The 21,136-nt window shown below is 31.3% G+C and overlaps 1 protein-coding gene across 6 annotated transcripts in view; it reads left to right on the top strand.

Moving 5' to 3' along the window:
- Nucleotides 1–21,136, top strand: part of LOC129907385 (protein qui-1) — a 98,454-nt gene that overhangs the window by 69,919 nt on the left and 7,399 nt on the right. For 3 of the 6 annotated variants that reach the window (XM_055983562.1, XM_055983560.1, XM_055983561.1), the window contains exons 15-22: nt 3,936–4,118; nt 14,368–14,463; nt 14,628–15,173; nt 15,245–15,415; nt 15,478–15,844; nt 15,906–16,148; nt 16,216–16,532; nt 18,593–18,671. In XM_055983562.1, coding sequence (XP_055839537.1) covers nt 3,936–4,118; nt 14,368–14,463; nt 14,628–15,173; nt 15,245–15,415; nt 15,478–15,844; nt 15,906–16,148; nt 16,216–16,532; nt 18,593–18,671 — 2,002 coding nt within the window. Of the gene's footprint in view, nt 1–3,935; nt 4,119–14,367; nt 14,464–14,627; nt 15,174–15,244; nt 15,416–15,477; nt 15,845–15,905; nt 16,149–16,215; nt 16,533–18,592; nt 19,459–19,482; nt 19,616–21,136 lie in introns of those variants that run through there. The other 3 variants (XM_055983563.1, XM_055983558.1, XM_055983557.1) reach the window with 3 other exon arrangements.

Raw genomic sequence — 21,136 nt, 5'->3', positions numbered from 1 at the left:
ATTATTATTATACTGCCTGGAAAAGTTACTGTTAAAATTATTGTTGTTTTGTCTAAATGGGTTATGATTGCTATTGAAATTATTGTTGTTCTGTCTAAAAGGATTATGATTAGTTTCTTTCCAATTATTCCTACTTTTCTGGTTTGAGTTTTGTATGCGTCTATCCTGACTGAGGAATTCCCTATCTAAATTATTGTGATCGTATCCTACATATGAATATAGAATTTCCTTAATTTGATGTAAACTATACAATTCCTTTATTTCTCTACTCAAATTCCCTGACACTACTTGTTTTATTTTGTTCGTCAGTAAGGTGTAAAAGGTTTGTTTAGCTTCTGTTGGATTCTCTTCATAGACTATAAATTGATTTATTTCCTGCGTTAAACTTTCAATTTTTTCGTTTAATTCCTGGATAGAACTTACTTTTAAGTTACCTATTTTTCTGGAAATTTCCTTATAACTGCATACTGGTCGGAAATGTTGTTTTAATAATTTCTGTGTCGTTTCCCATCCATCCGGTCGATTATTTAGTAACAGCTCTTTTGCCTTTCCGATGATCTTCGAGTTGTAAATGGTCTGCCATGTCTCACTTCGCAGCGGTTCTCGCAATCCGTCAAGGTGTGTTTGAACACTGGCTATGAACTGACTCAAGTCTCCGCTTTCCCCCGCAAATGTTGGAATATGTTGAATTTCTTTATTCAAATAAACGATTCTGCTCTGTCTACTGGGTTGCGGTGCTGTTGTTAGTGTTTCCAGAATAGTTGTTAATCTGTTCAGGATTTCTTCGTTCGCCATCTCTGTGATCTCTTTTTGCCACGAATCGAGTGTTCTGTTAATTTTGTTTCGGCGAATTTTGATTGTTTATTTTGATCTGTTGGGACAATTTAAGTTTGTCTTTTTTTTTTTTTTTTATTTTCTTTTTAGGACAATTTAAATTTGTCACTTTGTTTTATTTTTGTTTTATGATTCACAATTTTCACTTGTCACTACGTAAGTTCGTTCTCATATGGATTTCTAAAATATATAGAAATCCTACCGATGACTGCGCCACTTAAACTTTTTGTTTCGCCAATTTACTTTTTAAAAAGAAATACAAATTAAACACAACACTTTAGATTCTTGGTCTTTATTCTTCAGCTCTTCAATTACAACTGCTCTTATTAGAAGATACATATTTTTAATTTTACTTTACTTTTGGGTTTACTTTACTTTTGGGGTTTATGGTTACGAGCAAAACCGTTTAGGTTTGCATTTTTGCAATTTAAGTTCATTGCATCGTGGGAACGGAAATTATGAGAAATTTGACTACTGCGAAAATATGGATATGGGTGAGGTGATTGTGGAATTTGTGGGATACGTAACCTATATAAAAATGTTCTAACATTTTTCAAAAAAAAATTGGTATGTCATTTTGAAGAAATAACACTGGTCGGCAAAAAACAAAAAAAAAGTCGGGAGAAAGAACTCTGTAAGGTGATTTTAATAAACTTGAGTGTGCTAAATTCAAAACAGTTCACAGTTTTTTTCCATCACGTCTAGTTTTTGAGCTCTGCTCATCACTATAAAGTCCCAAAATCTAATTTTAAATGATATGATTTTAGACATTTGATCTAAAACTATTATTTTTCCGTAATATTTTGCTAGTTTTTCATCCGAATCAGGAGTCGAAAACTGGAATTTATTTCAAATCTGCTTCAAAAACCATAAGTTAACTTAACCACCAAGATTTTGAGATATCATATTTTTCTATACCAAATATCTTTCAGAAAAAAATAGTTTGAAAAAAAAAAAAATAAACATATTTAAGACGATAAAATATAGCTTTTGAATATTGCATAAGTAATTTTCCGAAAAAAAATTTAACGATGATGACATTGAACACCCAAAGTACCAAAAAAAACGCGTTTTTGACCTGTCAATATTCAAATATTTGGAAAACTTGACGTGCCAGTGAAATTTTGACTTCGGATTCAGAATCAGCACACAAAATTCATTTAGAAAAGTATGGTTTGGTTCATGCTCCATTTTCGTTGCCGACCAGTGTAATTAATCTAAACATAAAACGAAATTTCAAAATTTTTTACCAACCCGTATTAAAAATTGGTTTTTACAAAATAAAAAAATTTGAAACATTTTTTTTAAGTCCAAAAATGTGTTTTTTGAAAATTTTCTGAAATTTCCTTTACCTAAACGCTTTTGTATAACATTTTTTTTTTTTGAAATCGGGTTTATCTTGTGCGAGATATTCAGAAACCAAAAAAAACATCCTATGGCAGTGGCGGGTACCGTAAATAGCGGTACAAAAAATGGTTTTTTTATTTCAAAAATTTATCACAAAAGTTTTAATCAAAATCGTTATAGCCGTTTTTGAAAAAAAAAAAAATAATTTTTCTATTTCTGTTATATGGCAGGTACCGTTAGTTTTGGACATAAAAAAAAATTTATTCTCTATCATGTCATGTAAAATTGTTATCTCGAGTTCGATTTTTTTTACGAATCCTTAAAAACACACAAAACCTTTTTTTTACTAAATTTTTTTTTCACTTTTATAGCGTAACAGACTTGAAAAGAAAATTCTATTACTAAAAAAAATGTTAAAGAGGATGCTTTTTATCGGATCAAATAAAATGGCTTGTGATATGATATATTTTTTACATTAGCAAAATACAAAATCGAGTTTAAACTATTTAGAAAAAAATAGGGACCATTGAGCTGACTTTTCATTTCTCTCGAAAAAAAAAACACTTCTCACCTTAAGTGTTTTTATAAACTTTGTTTGGTTCTAGGTTTTCATTTCAATTGCAATTCTTTGACTCAACTTCACAGATGTTGAATTTTATTCGCAGAGTTTTTCAGTACTGGTTGCAAATGTGTACTCTTATTTAAATCAAAAAATACCTTCTCATGTGAAAAATTAAAATAGACTTTATTAATTCTTTTTATAAAAAATAAGGCCAATTATAAAAATATAGAAAAAAAAAACAATATATACTTCTTTTTTTAAATTTTTATTTTTAAATTCAGTCTCATTACGTCAGAGTGAGTAAAGCTTTATATAATAATAAAAATAATAATAATAAAATGTTTGTGTTTTATTATTCCCGTGATCCAGATCAGCGTTACAATAACAAAGTGAAATCCTGCTTTTGTTGTTAAGCAAATCAAAATAATGATCTAATCTGAATCACGGGAATAATAAAACACAGCAAAAATATACAATTTACAAATTACATTACGTATACGTCAGAGTGTCCATGAACAACATCTGCGATTTTTATATCACCTCCCTCGCATATTTTGCACAAATAAAGGTTAAACTTTTAATATTTTAATTTTATTTTAATTTAGTTATTTCGTGAGATTTTATCTTAAATTATTGTCTGGAAAAACAAAAACTTGATTTCTAAATAATTTTCTTTTTTTTTTCTTTTGTTAAAATCTTTTCAATATTACTTAAGTTCTTCACCTAAATGAATAAAAGCTAAACCATTTCAAATATTGACTAATCAAAACTTTCTCCCTAAAGATCAATCCCTATTACAAACAGAACTTAATTTTCACATTAAGCCATCACCGCCATCAACCATAAGCATAACCCCAAAACAAATTATAAAACCACTTAAATCAATTTATTCTAATTTAGCATATTCCAATTCAACTTCAAGATTTATAATTAAGATAAGTCATACAATATCCTCCCAATTATAAGAACAAAATTAATAGGTCTTTCCATTTATTTGAAATTAACTTTAATTTTACCATCACACAAATAACTTCCACATGGCATCTATTATAATCTTTACGACAGTAATCTACAATTAAGGGAGGCTATAATATAGGCCCCATCTGTATCATCTTTTTTAATAAAAATAAAAACTTTTTACGTGCTTCATTTGATATACATATAACTTTTTCTTTTCTTTTTTTGTTTTTAGCTCCAAAAAATCGAACACCATCGCGGACCAGTGACATCCGTCAAAGTGAGCTCCGCTTGCGATGTACTCATCTCGGCCAGTCATGACAAACTCATCTGTCTATGGTCCTTAGAAGATTATACCTTACTTAACACGATGACAATGACAAGTCCTGTGATGAGAATAGACATATCGTGTGATTCGGTAAGTTTCTTTTTTTTTTCCTTACTTTTTTGGGGTATCTTTTGTGGTTAGGGAGAGCATCAGAGCATCCATATCCGGGAATCCATTTATTATTATTATTTTTGGTCTGTCTATTAAAGCATAAGAAGAAGGAAACACAAATTCCGGTTACTGGAGATTATCCTTAGTGCTTGTTTTCTATTCCGTTTTATACTCTACCCAGTCTCTCAGGCACGTAGCCAGGGAGGGGGCTTGAGGGGCTTCAGAAATACCTCAAAACACCTGTGGAGATCTGTTGCCCATGTCCAGCCACCAGTGTTTGAAGCACCGTAATCTCAGTTTGAAATTTCGACATGGCTTTAAAAAATTCTAACTTTTTTTGTAGGCATTGTAGAAATATAATTGCAACGATATATAAAAGGTGAAATAATAAGCTTTCAGATGATATACAATTTATTATTGGTTGTCATATAAAAAAATGGATTAAATGGTGTTAGAAGATAAAAAAGATTAATTTTTTTACTTTTTTTGATGAAAATTGATTAGGCATTTGTTTCCAACTTTATGAGATTTTAAAAAATCTTGTTTTACCATTATACTAAGACTTTTCTTTGAAAGTTTAAAAAATGGTTCTCTGAAAATTATATTGTACCAATTAATTGTTCACAATATTTTGAACCAAGCCACCTCCGAAACGAAATCCTATCTACGGACCTGGTCTCTATACAATTCGGATCTCGTCTCATGCTGTCTGGGTATAAAATCAGTTTCCTTGCGTCTCGCAGGGTTACAAGCTTTGTGCTTTAAGGACGATTGAAATGCGGATAGAAGAACATAATATTGTACTTTTTTGAACATTTTTTTGTCGATTCTCCTTTTTTCTTTTGTTCTTTCTAACATTTCAAAAAAAGAATATACACTCCCTAGGGTTTTGCCAAACCTCAGTCTAAAACGATGTTGGTGGGTCTTCGATATAGACTTTGCTACATGTCGAGCATTCTTCCTCGCAATTTAACGCATTGTGTTTATACCCTCTTTTTTCTTTAGAATTTCCTAATTTATTTTTTGTTTCTTTCTGAAAAATGCTAAGACTTCAAAATCAAACAATATCAGGGGCTGGAGGATTGGAGAACTGTCAGCGAAAATAGACATGTTTACCAGTTAAGACTTTCTTCCTAAGCTGAAAGTCGGATTTAAGACGTCATTAGGGTTCTCTGTCATTTTATTTCCCAGTTTGATGGTTATTTAGAAATACACAAAAATAAGAACATCAAATAGGTAAGGAAAAAAAGACATATCCTAACAGTGAAAGGATTTGATTGATTTTTGAATGGATTTCAACAATAGTAAACCAGTCAATCTCAAAATCTGCTTTAAATAAAAAAAAAATGGGGCCTAAAGGGGAGGATTTTAATTTATGTTGTATCCTCAAGATATACTCGCTCTCTAAGGGAAATCATTTTAGGTTTATTGAACGATTTTGCAAAGACATTACATAAATAAGAAGATGAAATGAGTGTCATTTAGAGAGAACTCGGCACGTGATGGGAATATATAAAATATTTGCTTGTGTTTCGATTTATGAAAATTGATGGATTTTATACTGAATTTTGAAGAAGAAGAAATGAAAATGTGGGATTGTGTCTAATTTTGTCTTCTTGTATATTCTTTTTCAATAGAAACTTTGGAATTGTTTTTTTTTTCAGTTTTTCAGATGAAAAATTTAAATTTATGACGAGCGTAAAGAAATAAATAAAAAGGAAGCAAACTTTTGGAAGCATTCTCTCCAGTACAAAAAAAAAGTTTATTTACAATCAATCAGATATTTTATTATTTTTTCTACGCAGCATATTTTTTTTGCAATTCTTTCAAGTTTTGCTGCCAAAGTTTTTTTCTCAGAAATATTTTTTTGTTTCCTTGTCGATAAAAATGTTGAAACCGAATTTAAAAACTGGTAAGAGCGTTACATAATGAAAATTAAATGGACTCCATAAAAGCGTATTAACTTATTGAAGTGTCTAAATTTGTAAAAATCAGTTTTGACTTTGAGATATTTTTGACTTTTTTAAAATATAAAAACTACATCGCAGTAATTTGTTCCAAAAATGTTTTCACTTAGGAAATCGAGGAACAAACTTGATTGAATGGTTGCAGAAAAATAGTTTAAAACTCATCTTTTATTAACAAAGTCATGAAGCGAGAATTCTTTGCGCCTTCAAAAAGTCTTAACTCTTTTTTATGGATTCAGGGCACAAAAAAGGGTGTTTATTTCGAATGATTTCACTGGTCTGCAAAATTAAACTTTTTTTTTCTCCTTAAAATAATTTTTTGATATTATAAAAGATTAGACTTTCCTGAATCTAAATCTGGTTTCAGAAAAATTCTATCAGGTACCATTTTTTGTAAAAATGATTTTTGAAAAATATGAGTAGTTTCTAAAAAATCACCCTTTTAGATTAATTTGAACTTGTATAAAATTAAAACTATTTGTCGCATTGAGCTCAAATTTGGAGAACTTATTCTTCATAGTATGACCTATCGATTGACACCAAATATGTTCTTTTACATTCATGTTTACTCATTTTTTAAAATACTGATTGACAAAAAAAGCAGAAATTTTGAAATCCTTCACTTTTTAGTAAATCCTACATGAACAAAAGCACCTTAATTAAGGAAAATATAAAATATCAATGCCCATTATATTTAAAAAGTCAAATATTTACCAAAACAAAAAAAATTAAACAAAATTTTTACGTGTTTTGTAATTTTATATTAATCCAGTCAAATAAGGGTTTAACCTCGGAATGAATGTTAGTAGAAATTTTTTTTGCTCAATATCTTCCTTTTGCCATTCTATAACATATCTCAAAAGTCTAGAAAAATCTCATGTCCGCTTGTCGCGATTTCAAGGTCAAATCGCGAAATGGAGATTTTCAAAATTAGCAAAAATAGGCTATGGTATTATATACACATATAATACATGATTACAAGGTATTTTTTAATGCTGATTCCAAAAAATCTAAAATCAAGACAATCTGACGTCTCTGGAAAAAGTTATACCTGTTTTTCATCTGTCAACTCATATTATTATAACAGTTGCAAACTTACTGCCGAAAAACCCTTAAAAGTTATGGCAGATGAACCAAATTTTGCGTGAAGATTTTAGAATCCATCATTATTAAAAATCAAAACAATCCATTACAAAAAATATATATACCTACGAAATAATGGTATTTTTTGATGGAGGGGCAAATTTTAGGATATGCACTAAAGAAGATTCTTGTTCATCTTAGGAATAAGTGCTAATAAGCTAATTTTTGCATTTTAATCTTTGTTTGGATATCCTTTAACTACACTACAAAATCTAAAAAAATCTCATCTCCGCAAGTCCAAATTTTCTTGGTTTGAAAATAAGGTGCAGATTTTAAAAAATTAATAAAAGTTTAAATTTTTATGTGTATACCAACATAAGCGACATGATTTAAAGGTATTTTTTAACACTTATTCCAACAAAACTTACAAACAAGTCAACCTGACCATCCCTGAAAAGTAATGCACCTTATTCATGTTGATCTGACACAAATATCTGAAGAGTAGTTTTTCAATTTATTCAAATCTGCACCCTATCTTCAAACCAAGAAAATTAGGACTTGCGGACATGAGATTTTTTTAGATTTTTGAGGGTAGTTAAAGAATATCCAAACAAAGATTAAAATGCAAAAATTAGCCTATTAGCACTTATTCCTAAGATGAACAAGAATCTTCTTTAGTGCATATCCTAAAATTTGCCCCTCCATCAAAAAATACCATTATTTCGTAGGTATATATATTTTTTGTAATGGATTGTTTTGATTTTTAATAATGATGGATTCTAAAATCTTCACGCAAAATTTGGTTCATCTGCCATAACTTTTAAGGGTTTTTCGGCAGTAAGTTTGCAACTGTTATAATAATATGAGTTGACAGATGAAAAACAGGTATAACTTTTTCCAGAGACGTCAGATTGTCTTGATTTTAGATTTTTTGGAATCAGCATTAAAAAATACCTTGTAATCATGTATCATATGTGTATATAATACCATAGCCTATTTTTGCTAATTTTGAAAATCTCCATTTCGCGATTTGACCTTGAAATCGCGACAAGCGGACATGAGATTTTTCTAGACTTTTGAGATATGTTATAGAATGGCAAAAGGAAGATATTGAGCAAAAAAAAATTCTACTAACATTCATTCCGAGATTTACCCCTTTTATCTCCTTATTTGACTGTATTATATACTATTTTTCTATTTAGAAATATCTTATTTGTAATAAACCATTCGATAAACTGCCTTGTAAAACTTCAGATTTGTTTCTTCTAGAAACAAAAGTATACTTTTCTTATAGTTTTTGATGTGCTGAGTTAGAATCCGAAGTCAAAAAAATTCTATCACGTGAGGATTTTGAGATATTCGGATTAAAGTATCACAAAATTAAGTTTTTTCTTAGAAAATCTCAAAAAAACTACTATATATCAAAAACCAGAGCTGACCAAAATTTTTTGAGTTCGGATTCAAAATCAGCACACTAAAGTGCATTAGAAAAGTATACTTTTGTTCTAGGGAGAAAGATATATTAATTTTTAGAGATCAGTTTTTTTATGGTAAGATATGTCAAACATACTAAACTTACTTAAATTAAGATATCTCGGAGAAGAAAAGAGATATTGAGAAGATTGAAATTGAATTTGAAAGAAAAAGTTCTTTCATAAACCGTATCAATTTTAATTGAAAAAGATTACATTGTGCCAAAATATTTCTTCGAAAACAGCGAAAAAATGGGTTTTTGAGATTTTCTAACGGGAATATGCCTTGCAATGTTATAAGCCATCACACAACATAGGGGAAAGTGGCCTAAAATGGCACCCCAAGGTAAAATGGCCCCCTGGCTAGAAATCGTAGAATCGAAAATAATTAGAAAGTTTTATGAACGCGATTCTTTAGTTTATCTTACAAAACCAACATATACGAAATTTCAGCAACTTCAAGCCATTATTTGAAATTTGACAGGTCAAATTGTCTCTATCCACCTCAAAAAGTACACTCGTTATAATTTTGTGAAATTTTTTTTGCAAAAAAAAAGTATAAAAAACATTTTATTTTGGAAAAAGAAGTTAATGTATGTACGCATGAAGTATTTCTTATTAATTTACTGAAATAAGTTGGTTTAAAACGATTTTAAATTTTTTGGTGTAAAAATTAAATTGAAAAAACTCAAAATGGGCAAAATGGCCTACCTAGTGCTCGGGTAAAATGGCATACCAATTTCACATGCCATTTTAAATTTTTTTCACATTTTCATTTTTTAAAGTATAAATAGTTGCTATTTATGAACGATGTACAGAGAGGAAGTCCTGGACCGAGGAAAGCCCTTGATTCCGTCAAAAAAAACCTGGAAAAAAGCATCCAAAACATTCAAAGTTGCAAAAACTACAAAAACGAGACGAGCAACCAACATGAACTGGGTTTTAAATGACTGGATGAAAGATCTGGGGGGATTAAGCACCACTTGTTCCAAGAAAATGAAAAAGGAACCCTTTGACTCAATTTCGCATTTAAAATAACGTATGTTTGGACAGTGTGCCATTTTACCCGGGTAAATTTGATCAGTGAAATTTGTGGACGTCTTGAAAATTAAAAAAATTAAATACTTTTTGGAACTTTTTTAACTCGCTAATAAAAAAAATGTGAGAGTAATATATTAAACTTTGAAAAGTATATAGCATTTAAGTTTGAATGCTACTGTTTTTCGAGATATAGGACATTTTCCTTAGGGGGGCCATTTTAGGCCACCTTCCCCTATTCAAAAATCGATTTTTATTTCATTTTCGAAAACTTCATTAGTCTGGAAGTAGTGTAGAAAAAATTAAATTATTTTTTCAATATTTTTATAGAAAAAAACTTTGATTGAAAAATGAGGAAATGCTATTTTTATTATTCTTTTATAAGAAAATCATATTAAAAGACATAAATAGGTCCCACCAATCGACTTGGTTCTACTTACCACATAAGCTAGTTTTTTTTTTTTAAGTTTTCGTAAAATCGAGCAATTTTCCAAAAACTACGGTGGTTATTAGTGAGACATTTCCAAATAAAAGAACACAACAAAAACATTACTGTTAAAAAAGGAGCCAAGTTCTCCTATGTTGAAATTATGCTGGCACAAAAAGTACTGAGATGTAAAAGTGTACCAAGTTCTAAAGTTTGGGTTCAAATTCGTATCAATAAAATTTTGATTGTTCTCTTGACAATTTTTCTTTTAATTACCGATTTTTAAAGTTATTTCAAAAATTGCCAAGTAAACAATCAAAATTTTATTGATACGAATTTGAACCCAAACTTTAGAACTTGGTACACTTTTACATCTCAGTACTTTTTGTGCCAGCATAATTTCAACATAGGAGAACTTGGCTCCTTTTTTAACAGTAATGTTTTTGTTGTGATTTCACTACTTTTTGCAAGGTATGGCTGTAGAATTGAAAATCTCTATATTTGATGAAAATTCAGTGAAAATGGGCGGTTGTCACGCCCCCTGGCTGAAATTCTCAAACTTTAAATTTTTTCCTTTGTATAAACTACCATCTCTACCATTCTACCAAATTTCAAGATTCTACGATAATCAGAAGTGCTCTATTATATTTAATGAAAATTCAGCGGAAATGGGCGGTTGCCACGCCCCCTGGTTGAAATTCTCAAATTTAAAATTTTTTCCTTTGTATAAACTACCATCTCTACCATTCTACCAAATTTCAAGATTCTACGATAATCAGAAGTGCTCTATTATATTTAATGAAAATTCAGCGGAAATGGGCGGTTGCCACGCCCCCTGGTTGAAATTCTCAAATTTAAAATTTTTTCCTTTGTATAAACTACCATCTCTACCATTCTACCAAATTTCAGGATTCTACGATAGTCAGAAGTGCTCTATAATATTTGATGATAATTCAGCGGAAATGGGCGGTTGCCACGCCCCCTGGTTGAAATTCTCAAATTTAAAATTTTTTCCTTTGTATAAACTACCATCTCTACCATTCTACCAAATTTCAAGATTCTACGATAATTAGAAGTGCTCTATTATATTTAATGAAAATTCAGCGGAAATGGGCGGATGCCACGCCCCCTGGCTGAAATTCTCAAATTTTAAATTTTTTCCTTTGTATAAACTACCAGCTCTACCATTCTACCAAATTTCAAGATTCTACGATAGTCAGAAGTGCTCTATAATATTTGATGATAATTCAGCGGAAATGGGCGGTTGCCACGCCCCCTGGTTGAAATTCTCAAATTTAAAATTTTTTCCTTTGTATAAACTACCATCTCTACCATTCTACCAAATTTCAAGATTCTACGATAATTAGAAGTGCTCTATTATATTTAATGAAAATTCAGCGGAAATGGGCGGATGCCACGCCCCCTGGCTGAAATTCTCAAATTTTAAATTTTTTCCTTTGTATAAACTACCAGCTCTACCATTCTACCAAATTTCAAGATTCTACGATAGTCAGAAGTGCTCTATAATATTTGATGATAATTCAGCGGAAATGGGCGGATGCCACGCCCCCTGAATTGAAAATCTCAAATTTTCGATTTTTCCCTTTGTATACACCACAAGCCTTATCACCGTGTAAAATTTCAAGTTTCTACGTTAACGGGAAGTTCTCCATAATTTTGATGATCTGTCAGTGAGTGAGTGAGTCAGTCAGCCAGTCAGTCAGTCAGTTACGGTTTTTGCGATTTTTGAAGCCCTATATCTCAGAAACTACTCATCGTAAAAGGCTGAAATTTTGTGAGGAGTTTTGTTTTGACAAGCTCAATAAATGTAGCGAGTTTGAAATTTCTAGCATCTTTGGTGTGGAAGTTAGAGGGGGGTCGAAAATGGCCTGAGTTGTTTCCTGTAAATAAGGGTGTAGTGCCAAAGTTGCTAGAGAACTTGGCTGGGCACTACCGTGCCCCTTGATAATAAAACAACTGGTTCGCCAGCTCAAAGCACTCATTAATACATTAGTAAACTTGTAGATTAAAATATAAAATATATAAGAGGATTTTAGAAGTTTTCACTATTTATGTACATTAAAAATAAATTGGCTGATAAAGAGCCTACGTAACAAACAGTTTTTTTTTCGCGAAAACCCCATTTCTTGTTAGTCTAATTTTTTTGAGAAAAGAAAACTTAAAATGCAGTTTTATTGCTTGTAATATTACCTACATATGCAAATTTTAATGAAAATTGTTAAAGCCTTACAAGAAACCTCGAAAATTTTGTACGAAATATTCAAAAAACAAAAATAAACAACTATTGAATTCCTTTAAAAACGATCTGCACTAAATTTGAAGAAAATCCCTCACTTTTTCACAGTTAACCTTGCTAATTCCATCCAATTACATCACTTTTTTTAAGAAGTTGGTAATTGGAAAAAAAAAATTTTTTGTCATAATTTTTGAACTAAGGGTGAGCTTAAAAAAAAGGGATTTAATTTGTTGGAATTACCAAGGTAATTTCAGAAAGGTCTAAAAAGTTCTATTCGTGTACTGAAAAAGAAATCATTTCGCAATATTTTATATTTATTGTTAATTTTGAAAAATGTTTGGATAGATTTTACTAAGCATGTAGCTTTTCTAAGTGCTTATATGTTGTGGTTTTTTAGGTGAAATGAAACAAAACAAGCTTACTTAACAGTAATGTTATATGGACTACATTCAATCAAGTACAAATTCTTAGTCAAATAAATTAGGCGCAATGAAAATACCAGTGGATTTAATTTTTCTTAATAAATTATTATAAATTTTAAAAAAAGGTCACTCTGGTGTATGCGTACTTTTTTTTGTATGGTGAATAAAAACTAATTCTTCTATAATTTTTAAACTAAGCTTAGGATAGCGAAAATAAAGGTTGGGCTATCCTGGGCTTACGTTGGGCAAACGAACCACAGCGCAAAACCAACAATTTTTACACTGAATAAAAAAAAATTATTTTTTGTGATTTTTGAGGTGAAAAATAATATTTCCGTTATAATTTTAGAACTAAGGGTGGGCTAGCTAAAAAAAATCTTGGGCTTTCCTAGGCTTACCTTGGGCAATCAAACCAGGCAAGTTTGAAAAAAAAAAATTAGCATTTGGGGGTTGTAACTTCGTATAGCCTTTAGAACCCGCAGGTTATGTTTCTATATTTTTTAAATGTAAGACCTTTAAGTGTTGTTTTAAACGCTAGATTTTTTTATCTTGCCTGGCTCGATGCTCTTCCTATTGCCTGTTTGTAGTGTGCGTATTTTTCTTCATGCCACACATTTGTTTTTATGGGTTTGGATGGTGTCCACTATCATTCGAGAGGTCAAAAAAATCCTCCGTTATTGGCCTGGAATCAAATTTGATACTCTTTAAACCGGTTTTCCTTAAAAAATCAACAGTTCATAATATACGAACTGTTTTATTACTGCAAGCAACCTTTAAAGCTTTCAAACCGATGATAAACCAAAATTATAACAATTCGATCCGAAATCCATTTCTGTCGTCGTTCTGTGACTTTAGTTAACCATTTATTGACATTTTCCTCTCATAAATATCAGCAAACTGTAATTACCAAAGAGCTTTCCTTTATTCAACCAACCAATCAACTTACGAATAAAAATTCCTCTTCAACAACCAACGCAACTCAAAACTGTTTCAAACATGAGGCCGCATCTGCTTTAAATTCGAGTAAAAACATCAAATATTTACCAACAAATTATTTAATAGCAGTTAACTTTTTGTGCTGCCACAAGGATTTGCCTTGGAAAATCTCTTGGTAAATACTTTTTACTTTCGCCACCATCATCATCACCATATAGCAACCCAGAATCTGAACCATCATCATCATCGTCGATAAATGCTTAAGAAAACGATTTTTCAACCATCAAACCCCCTCCAAGAAATTTATTGGTATAAGTATTTTATCTGGCAGAAATGAAGGGGAGAAAACCCCCTAAATTAACGCAGTATTTTGTTCGTTATTTTGCTTGCCAAAAATAACGATGACGACAATCGACCACCTGTTTTGTTTTTACATTTTCATTCAGGACCCCCCCTTTTACTCGTCCTTTATATCGATTTGTTCTTTATTCATCAGCCCCACCCCCTTAATCAAACTAATAGGCCAGTCATTGGGGGGGGCTTTTGAAAATTCCAACTTGTAACCTTTAGGCATTCAGAAAATGATTACAAAAAAAAAAACCTTCCTTCCTTTCTCCTTTCAACAGGTATTCCTGCTTGCTCATTGTGAGGACAATGGTTTATATCTGCGTACCCTGGCGACTGGCACCGAGCTACACACTCTCAAAGGACACAAATCCAAGGTAATGAATACATCAACTATACCCCCTCCCAATTCCTATCCTCCTTTATTGCCCTAAAGCTATTGGCACATCCAAGTTGAAAGGACTTTAAGAGGATTTTTTATTTTTTTTTTTAATTCTTTTTCTGTACACCTTGGCTTGGTCCTGACTTAATCCACACGCAGATACGAACTATGTCAATTGCAAAGGATAGCCAAAGGGCTGTGGTCGGCTGTGAGGATACACGAGCCTTAATTTTTGACATGCATTCGGGAAAACTCATCCGCTCCATGCCACCAAATCCGGGACCAGTAACAGCTGTATATGCAATGGACAACGATGATTTCCTGATTACAGTGGGTGGAAATAAAATTACCTTTTACTCATTCCGCAATGAGGAGCTCTACGTTCATCCGTATTCACACAATCAACGCAGGAAACGCTCCCTCAAGCGTATGCAATCGCAAAGGTCCCCATCCACAACTCTGCCACCGATAAGCTGTTTCGATGTATCCAGAGACTCTCAGTTGGCTGCCATTGCTTCGGGCAAAAGTGTTCACATTTTGAAGGTGAACAACACACCGGAATATCAAATGACTTGCGATGGACATACGGGCGCTGTGACATGTCTGAGCTTTGCACCGAATAGCGAATTTTTGGCATGCGGTTCAGATGATAAGACTGTTAGTATTTGGGGTATTTCTCAAGGAGCAGTTGTAACAAGGTTTAAGGTGGGTTTTTTTCTGAGAACTTTTTCAATGGAATTGCGTGATAGGGAATTTGCTTGTATATAATCTTATAGGGTCACAATACAACCATTACGTCTGTGGTGGTTTTAATGGATTCCCGAAGGGTTATTTCATCGGACCGTGAAGGTTTTCTGTATGTTTGGTTAGCTGAAGCAGCAACACTTCTACAAACTATTCAGGGACCATACAAAACTCTTGCTGTTACCAACAATATGAAGTTTGCTGTAAGTTTTGTCTCACAGTTTGTCAAACCAGTTTTCAGTTGATTGTTAAATTGGTTTAAAAGGTCTCAACAAACGGTGATAATAGTCTTAAAATCTGGTCCCTTACGAGAGAAGATGAAAAATACTCAGTGTCACATTCCGATGACATCACATGTTTCACAATTACAGCTGACAGCTTATATGTGATAACCGGGTCGAAGGATATGTCACTAAAGGTTTGGCAAGCAACGGGTGGGAAATTGGCACAAGTTCTGGTTGGACATACAGATGCTGTGACTTGTGTGACGGTATCAGTGACAAATAAGACACAAGTGATATCCGGATCGAAGGACTTTAATCTTATATTATGGGACTTGCATACTGGCGAGGAGGTTCACACGCTAGCTGGTCATTTGGCTCAAGTTACATGTGTCAAAGTTTCAGCTGATGGTAGGTCGAAGTGATTTTTTCACTTGAAAATGATTTATGATTTGTGACTTTTTTTTTATAGGAACAACTGCTGTCTCAGGAAGTGATGATAAAACTATTATCGTTTGGGAGACAAAACGTGGTTTAGCCTTAACTTCATTACAACTTCATGTGTCCTTTGCCCGTTTCGACATTAGTTTGGATTGTTCTCGAATTCTCATTCAACTTGTAGATAGTTTTAATTTGCCAGTGATTTGTTTACATAATACTCCAGCACAATATGTTAAACTCCCAACATATTCAGCTCCAGCTAGAGACGTTGAAGGTAAGTTTTTTTAACTTTATAAATCATTTTAGGTTATTTTTTAACCTTTTTTTTTGGTTTTTTATAGATCTTCGACCACAAGGTCCAAAACGTCAAATGAAACGTTTACTCAAAAAAGAAGTCTCTCTCGATACATATACTTGGCAGAAAAAATATGGACATTTGACATCATCAGTAATGATGGCACAAGTTGATGAACGATTGAAGAGAAGATTTTCGGTATCGGCTAGTATGGAGGAAATTTCAAAAATTGCTGAAATGAAAACATTGACATCACAAACAAATTTGGGGCCGGAACAAGCAGCCTTAGCACAATCACAGCATTTTGATCAATTAGAAGCATTATGGAATAAGAGATCACCGCCAAGAAGACGACATAATACGGTAGGTTTTTTAGATTAACATAGGTCTATTTTGCAGGTGGACACAATTGAGGCCATTTAATTAATCTATAAAAAGTTGTCTACTGATATAAATAAAGGTCTGCTGTGATGTAGATTGTTTCAGATAAATGAAATAAATAAATTGGTGTTAATGTTTCGGAAACATGTTCCTTAAACGCTTGAAAACATTTTAGCAACTTTATTTTAAAAGACAATGTTGCAGGAACATTAGGTTAATTTGTAAAATACAGTCTGCAACATTGTTGAAGAAATGTCCATCCACAGATCAACATGTAAACAAACTTCCGTTTTAGAAACTTATTTCATAAAATAAATATAGCAGCACCGTTAGTAAGTTATGTTGCAGTATCATTTTTATTTTTATTTTATGAATTGGCGTACAAAAAGCTTATGTTTGTATCATCATCAACTTGAAGAATTAATATTGCAGAAACATTTCGTGATTGTTTTTTGTCAATCATTAGCGCATCAAGAAGCATTTTAAAACCCGAAATCCGTCTTCTTGAAATGTTTCTAAAAAACATTTTTTTATATTGTGAATTTTAAAATATGCTCTTGCATAATAGAATATTTAATGCTACATAAATACTTTCACGTCACTTCAAGGGCTTCGAGAGAAGAATCTGGAATCATAACTTCAAACTTGACAAAAATATAAAAAAAAATTTGTGATACAATTTGAACAAATATTCTTCATGCTGCAGATATTAGCTGTGTTTTATTTTCCTCGTAATCAAGATCAGATCATTGTACTTATTTGTGAAACAATAACAAAACAAAATCCTGCTTTTGTTGTAAAATATACATTTTAACATGCTAAGCAACATTTTATGACGAAATCGTTTAAAGGAAAGATTTTATAACGGCAGATTGACGAATTTAAAATCTGAAAATGTGTCTGCAACATTAACAAAAATTTTTTTCTAAAATAACTTCGCAATCACATTCTGTTCATTCACTGTAGACTTAAGGAGATCCAACTGTCAAAAAGTGCCTGCAACATTATTTAGTAGATGACATTGTAAAGCAACAAGTTTCAAAATATCTTCACAGCAATAAAAGATGTAATGTTGCAAAAACATGCTAGCAACATTTTTAAACAAATTCGAATAATTTTTTCTGTAAAACACTTTTTTTAAATTTTCTTACTTTATATTGAAAAAAAAACAGCTGAAAAAATGTGCCTGGAATGCTGCAACATTATTTGGTGGAAGAATTAATAACAAAACAACAACTTTCAAATTTTTTTTGCAAAGATAACTGAGTAAATATTGCAAAAATATTTTGTGAACTATTTGTATTTATCGTCAGATCTCAACTCATCGGGTAAACATTTCGGAAATACTTTATAATTATTTTAGCAGCATTCTGATATTTTTGTATGAAAAATATTAATTTTTTGCAACATTTCTTACTACCAGAATTAATGATGAAGACAAATTCTGTCAATTGGGTTAACATTTCGAATACTCTTGTGTAATATTTTAAGAGCTATTTCAACATGTCGGAAACATTATTGAAAAACTAATGTTTCAGAAACCTTTTTCTTTTCGACTGAGCTGAAGAAAAAAAAGATAAAATGAGTTTGCAACATTTTTAGTACAAAAATTATTTTTACGACCAAGCTTTGAGTTGTTTTTTGTTGTTTGACATACTTTGGGTACAGCTTTTGGAGTCACATTGTCATGCTCATGTTTCAGACACATTCCATACATTTTTCAGAACATACATATTTCAGCTTTTAGCATCATCGTTGTTTGACGATTAGCAACATTTAAGCACTTCAGCAACATGTTTATGGAAATAATGTTGCAGAAAAATGTTGATATCTGTGAAAAACTATCAAAAAATATCAGAATATATTTCACAGAAGATCTTATGTTTCAGATACATTTGTTTTTTATTGCTTCTCACTTTTTACAAAATAAATATGCAACAATATTAAACAAATGGTGTTTCCAAAGGCTTTTCAGATACAAATTCTTATGTTTTAGTATTTAATAACTTAGTAATTTTATTAAATTTTGTTTTAATTCCAAGGGTCTATCACGTCAAACATCCCTTGTTGAAGATCGCCTTGAATCATCCGACGACGATGAATACCATGACGAACGTGCAGGTATGTCCACATCTACCGAAACTGTTGATAATTGTTATTTAAGTCCTGGAATGATAAGAATGCGTCCAATTTCACTTCCAATAGCTGCATGGGAAACATGTAGTGCAACTGAATTAACAACAACGGTAAGTGGTTCAAATCATGGTGCTCAACCGGATTTAGTTAAAGATATTCCTACTCCAGTCAAATCAGAATCAAAGATTTCTTCTTCTTCAACAAATCAAATTGATACATTTCATTTGCCTGGTTGTTCTAATTGTAACAATCATCATCCTAAAAAGAAATGGAGTATGTTTCGTTGGAAATCTTTGAAAATTCATAATCGTAGACATCGAAAATGTAGTTCTCTTCAATTAAATGAGGCTAAAAGTATTCCAACTATACCAGCCACAGTCCTAATTGAACCCCATGATTCGACCACTTTTCGTTCTGAAGTTAATCAAGATCAGTCAAATGTTAGTCGTGATGGTCAAATTTCATCATCACCTGTAACTAATTTACAGAGAAAATTTAAAATGTTTAATGTTTTTCATTTACATAGACGTGGCAAAGTCCTTTTAGCCACCAACTCGTCAAACGTTTTGACTGATGTTGATGCTTCGAAAGTTAAAAATAAAAAGCACAAACGTAGAATTAGAACGAATTCAATAAATGAACACACCTGCCTTGCACAGTAGTAGAAGTTCCAAAAATCAAACTCAAAATATATTTATTTCTCTTTTTAAATAATTTATTAATTTTCTATAAACACTATGTTCTGTGTCTTTTTTGTTTTTTTTTGTTAAATATTTTTCTTAATCACTTGTTACAGTTAAAATGTCGTTATAGAAAAAACGTTTACTCAATTGATCACGAGCACAATCGATGTCCCCTTCTTATAGATAAAATTTTATTTGTGTAACTATTTTTAGTATTTATTTATTTGTTTTGTATTGTTGTTAAGATTGTTAAAAAAATATTTTTCTTTTAATTTTTATAATAAATGTGGTGAGCAATAAAGGTAGAAAATTCATTTCCTGTTTTATTTTTATTTCAAGTGATACGTGTATATTTATTTATATTTAAAATTTAAGGTAAGTATACTAATTTTTTTGCTCAAAATTACTTCATTCTAAGAGGCTCCCATTGGGGAGATAAAATCAATGAGGTGTATTCATAATAGTTTTTAAGCTTCCGTTTAACTTATACTTATACGAAAACTTATAGTTTGATCAATTCAATTGTCACTAAATGGTTCAATTTCCATTTTACCTCAAGCCTCCTTCAAAATTTGAACAGTTAAGGACTTGGTGCTCTCCCCATATGCTGTTAATACTGCATGCAAGTCGTGTCTTTAGCGTACATCGCATTATCAAGCATTATTTCTTCCTGCTATTATTTCATCTCTTTTATTCATCCAAATATTATTCCTAGTGACATTTATAGGAAAAGGACGGGTAGGACAGGCCAACAACTCTGGAAATCCCGTCTTGAGGCCGACTTAACAAATAATATTTGTCCTTTGTTTTATTCGCTGCGCTGATGAAAATGACACTTGATCTCGTGCCTACAAAGTCTTATTACTCCTTAACTAAACTAACGGAAGCTAAAAATATTGAAACCTTTCCAAAAAAAAACATGCTATCGATAACACTTAATAAATTCAATCCATTGTATTGATTTTGTTTAACTTTAAAATATATTTACTTATGATAATATTATTTCAAGAATGACCACCAGTAAATTTAAATGGTAAAAGTAAAAGTTTAATGATCTTAATTTAAAAACATTCATCAGAGGAATGCCAGAGGATTTTACATACAAAAATTTAACATATTTGTCGGAGATTGAGTAAGAACATAAATTTCCTCAAAATCATTAGTTTTTTCGTTTCACACTTGACAATAAAAAATACCCTATAAAAATAATTAAGTTGATATACAATTATTTGCACAGTTTAAGAAAAAAAGTTGAAACGTCTTTGTTTCAAAGATGAACTACTTTGAATTATGTTGCTTTAAGATACGAAACCATAAAAAAAATAACCATTTTTCCACTTTGATTTTAAAATGTTCATCTTCAACGCAAAATCATTCCGAACAATAGTTAAATCAATGAGGTTTTCATTGATTTTACGTTGTTTTATGGTGGCTTTTCTCCTGATGTATAGAATAAGTGTTTCACCTGTGACGATAAAATGGCCCTTTTTGTAAATTCTCTGTGCAATTGAGTTGTTTTTGCCATATTTAAACTAAAATGTACGCGGTTTTCAAAATGGTTGGAACCAAGAAGACTAAAAATGACGCAAACTAAGATTTATTTTCAAGAATTTATCATTCCTTCAATATTTTTATCCATATTTTTCTAAAGTCGTAAGTCATAACCTCTTTGTAAGATTATGCATTAGGGTGTCACTTTTGAATGGCTGAAAAAAGTACCCTAATTTTGCAATGTTTGTCTTTGGCTCGCTCAAATAAAATATTAAA

Source organism: Episyrphus balteatus, chromosome 1 (genome assembly GCF_945859705.1).
Source record: "Episyrphus balteatus chromosome 1, idEpiBalt1.1, whole genome shotgun sequence".
Lineage (NCBI taxonomy): Eukaryota > Metazoa > Arthropoda > Insecta > Diptera > Syrphidae > Episyrphus > Episyrphus balteatus.
This window is presented reverse-complemented; position numbering and strand designations above follow the sequence as displayed.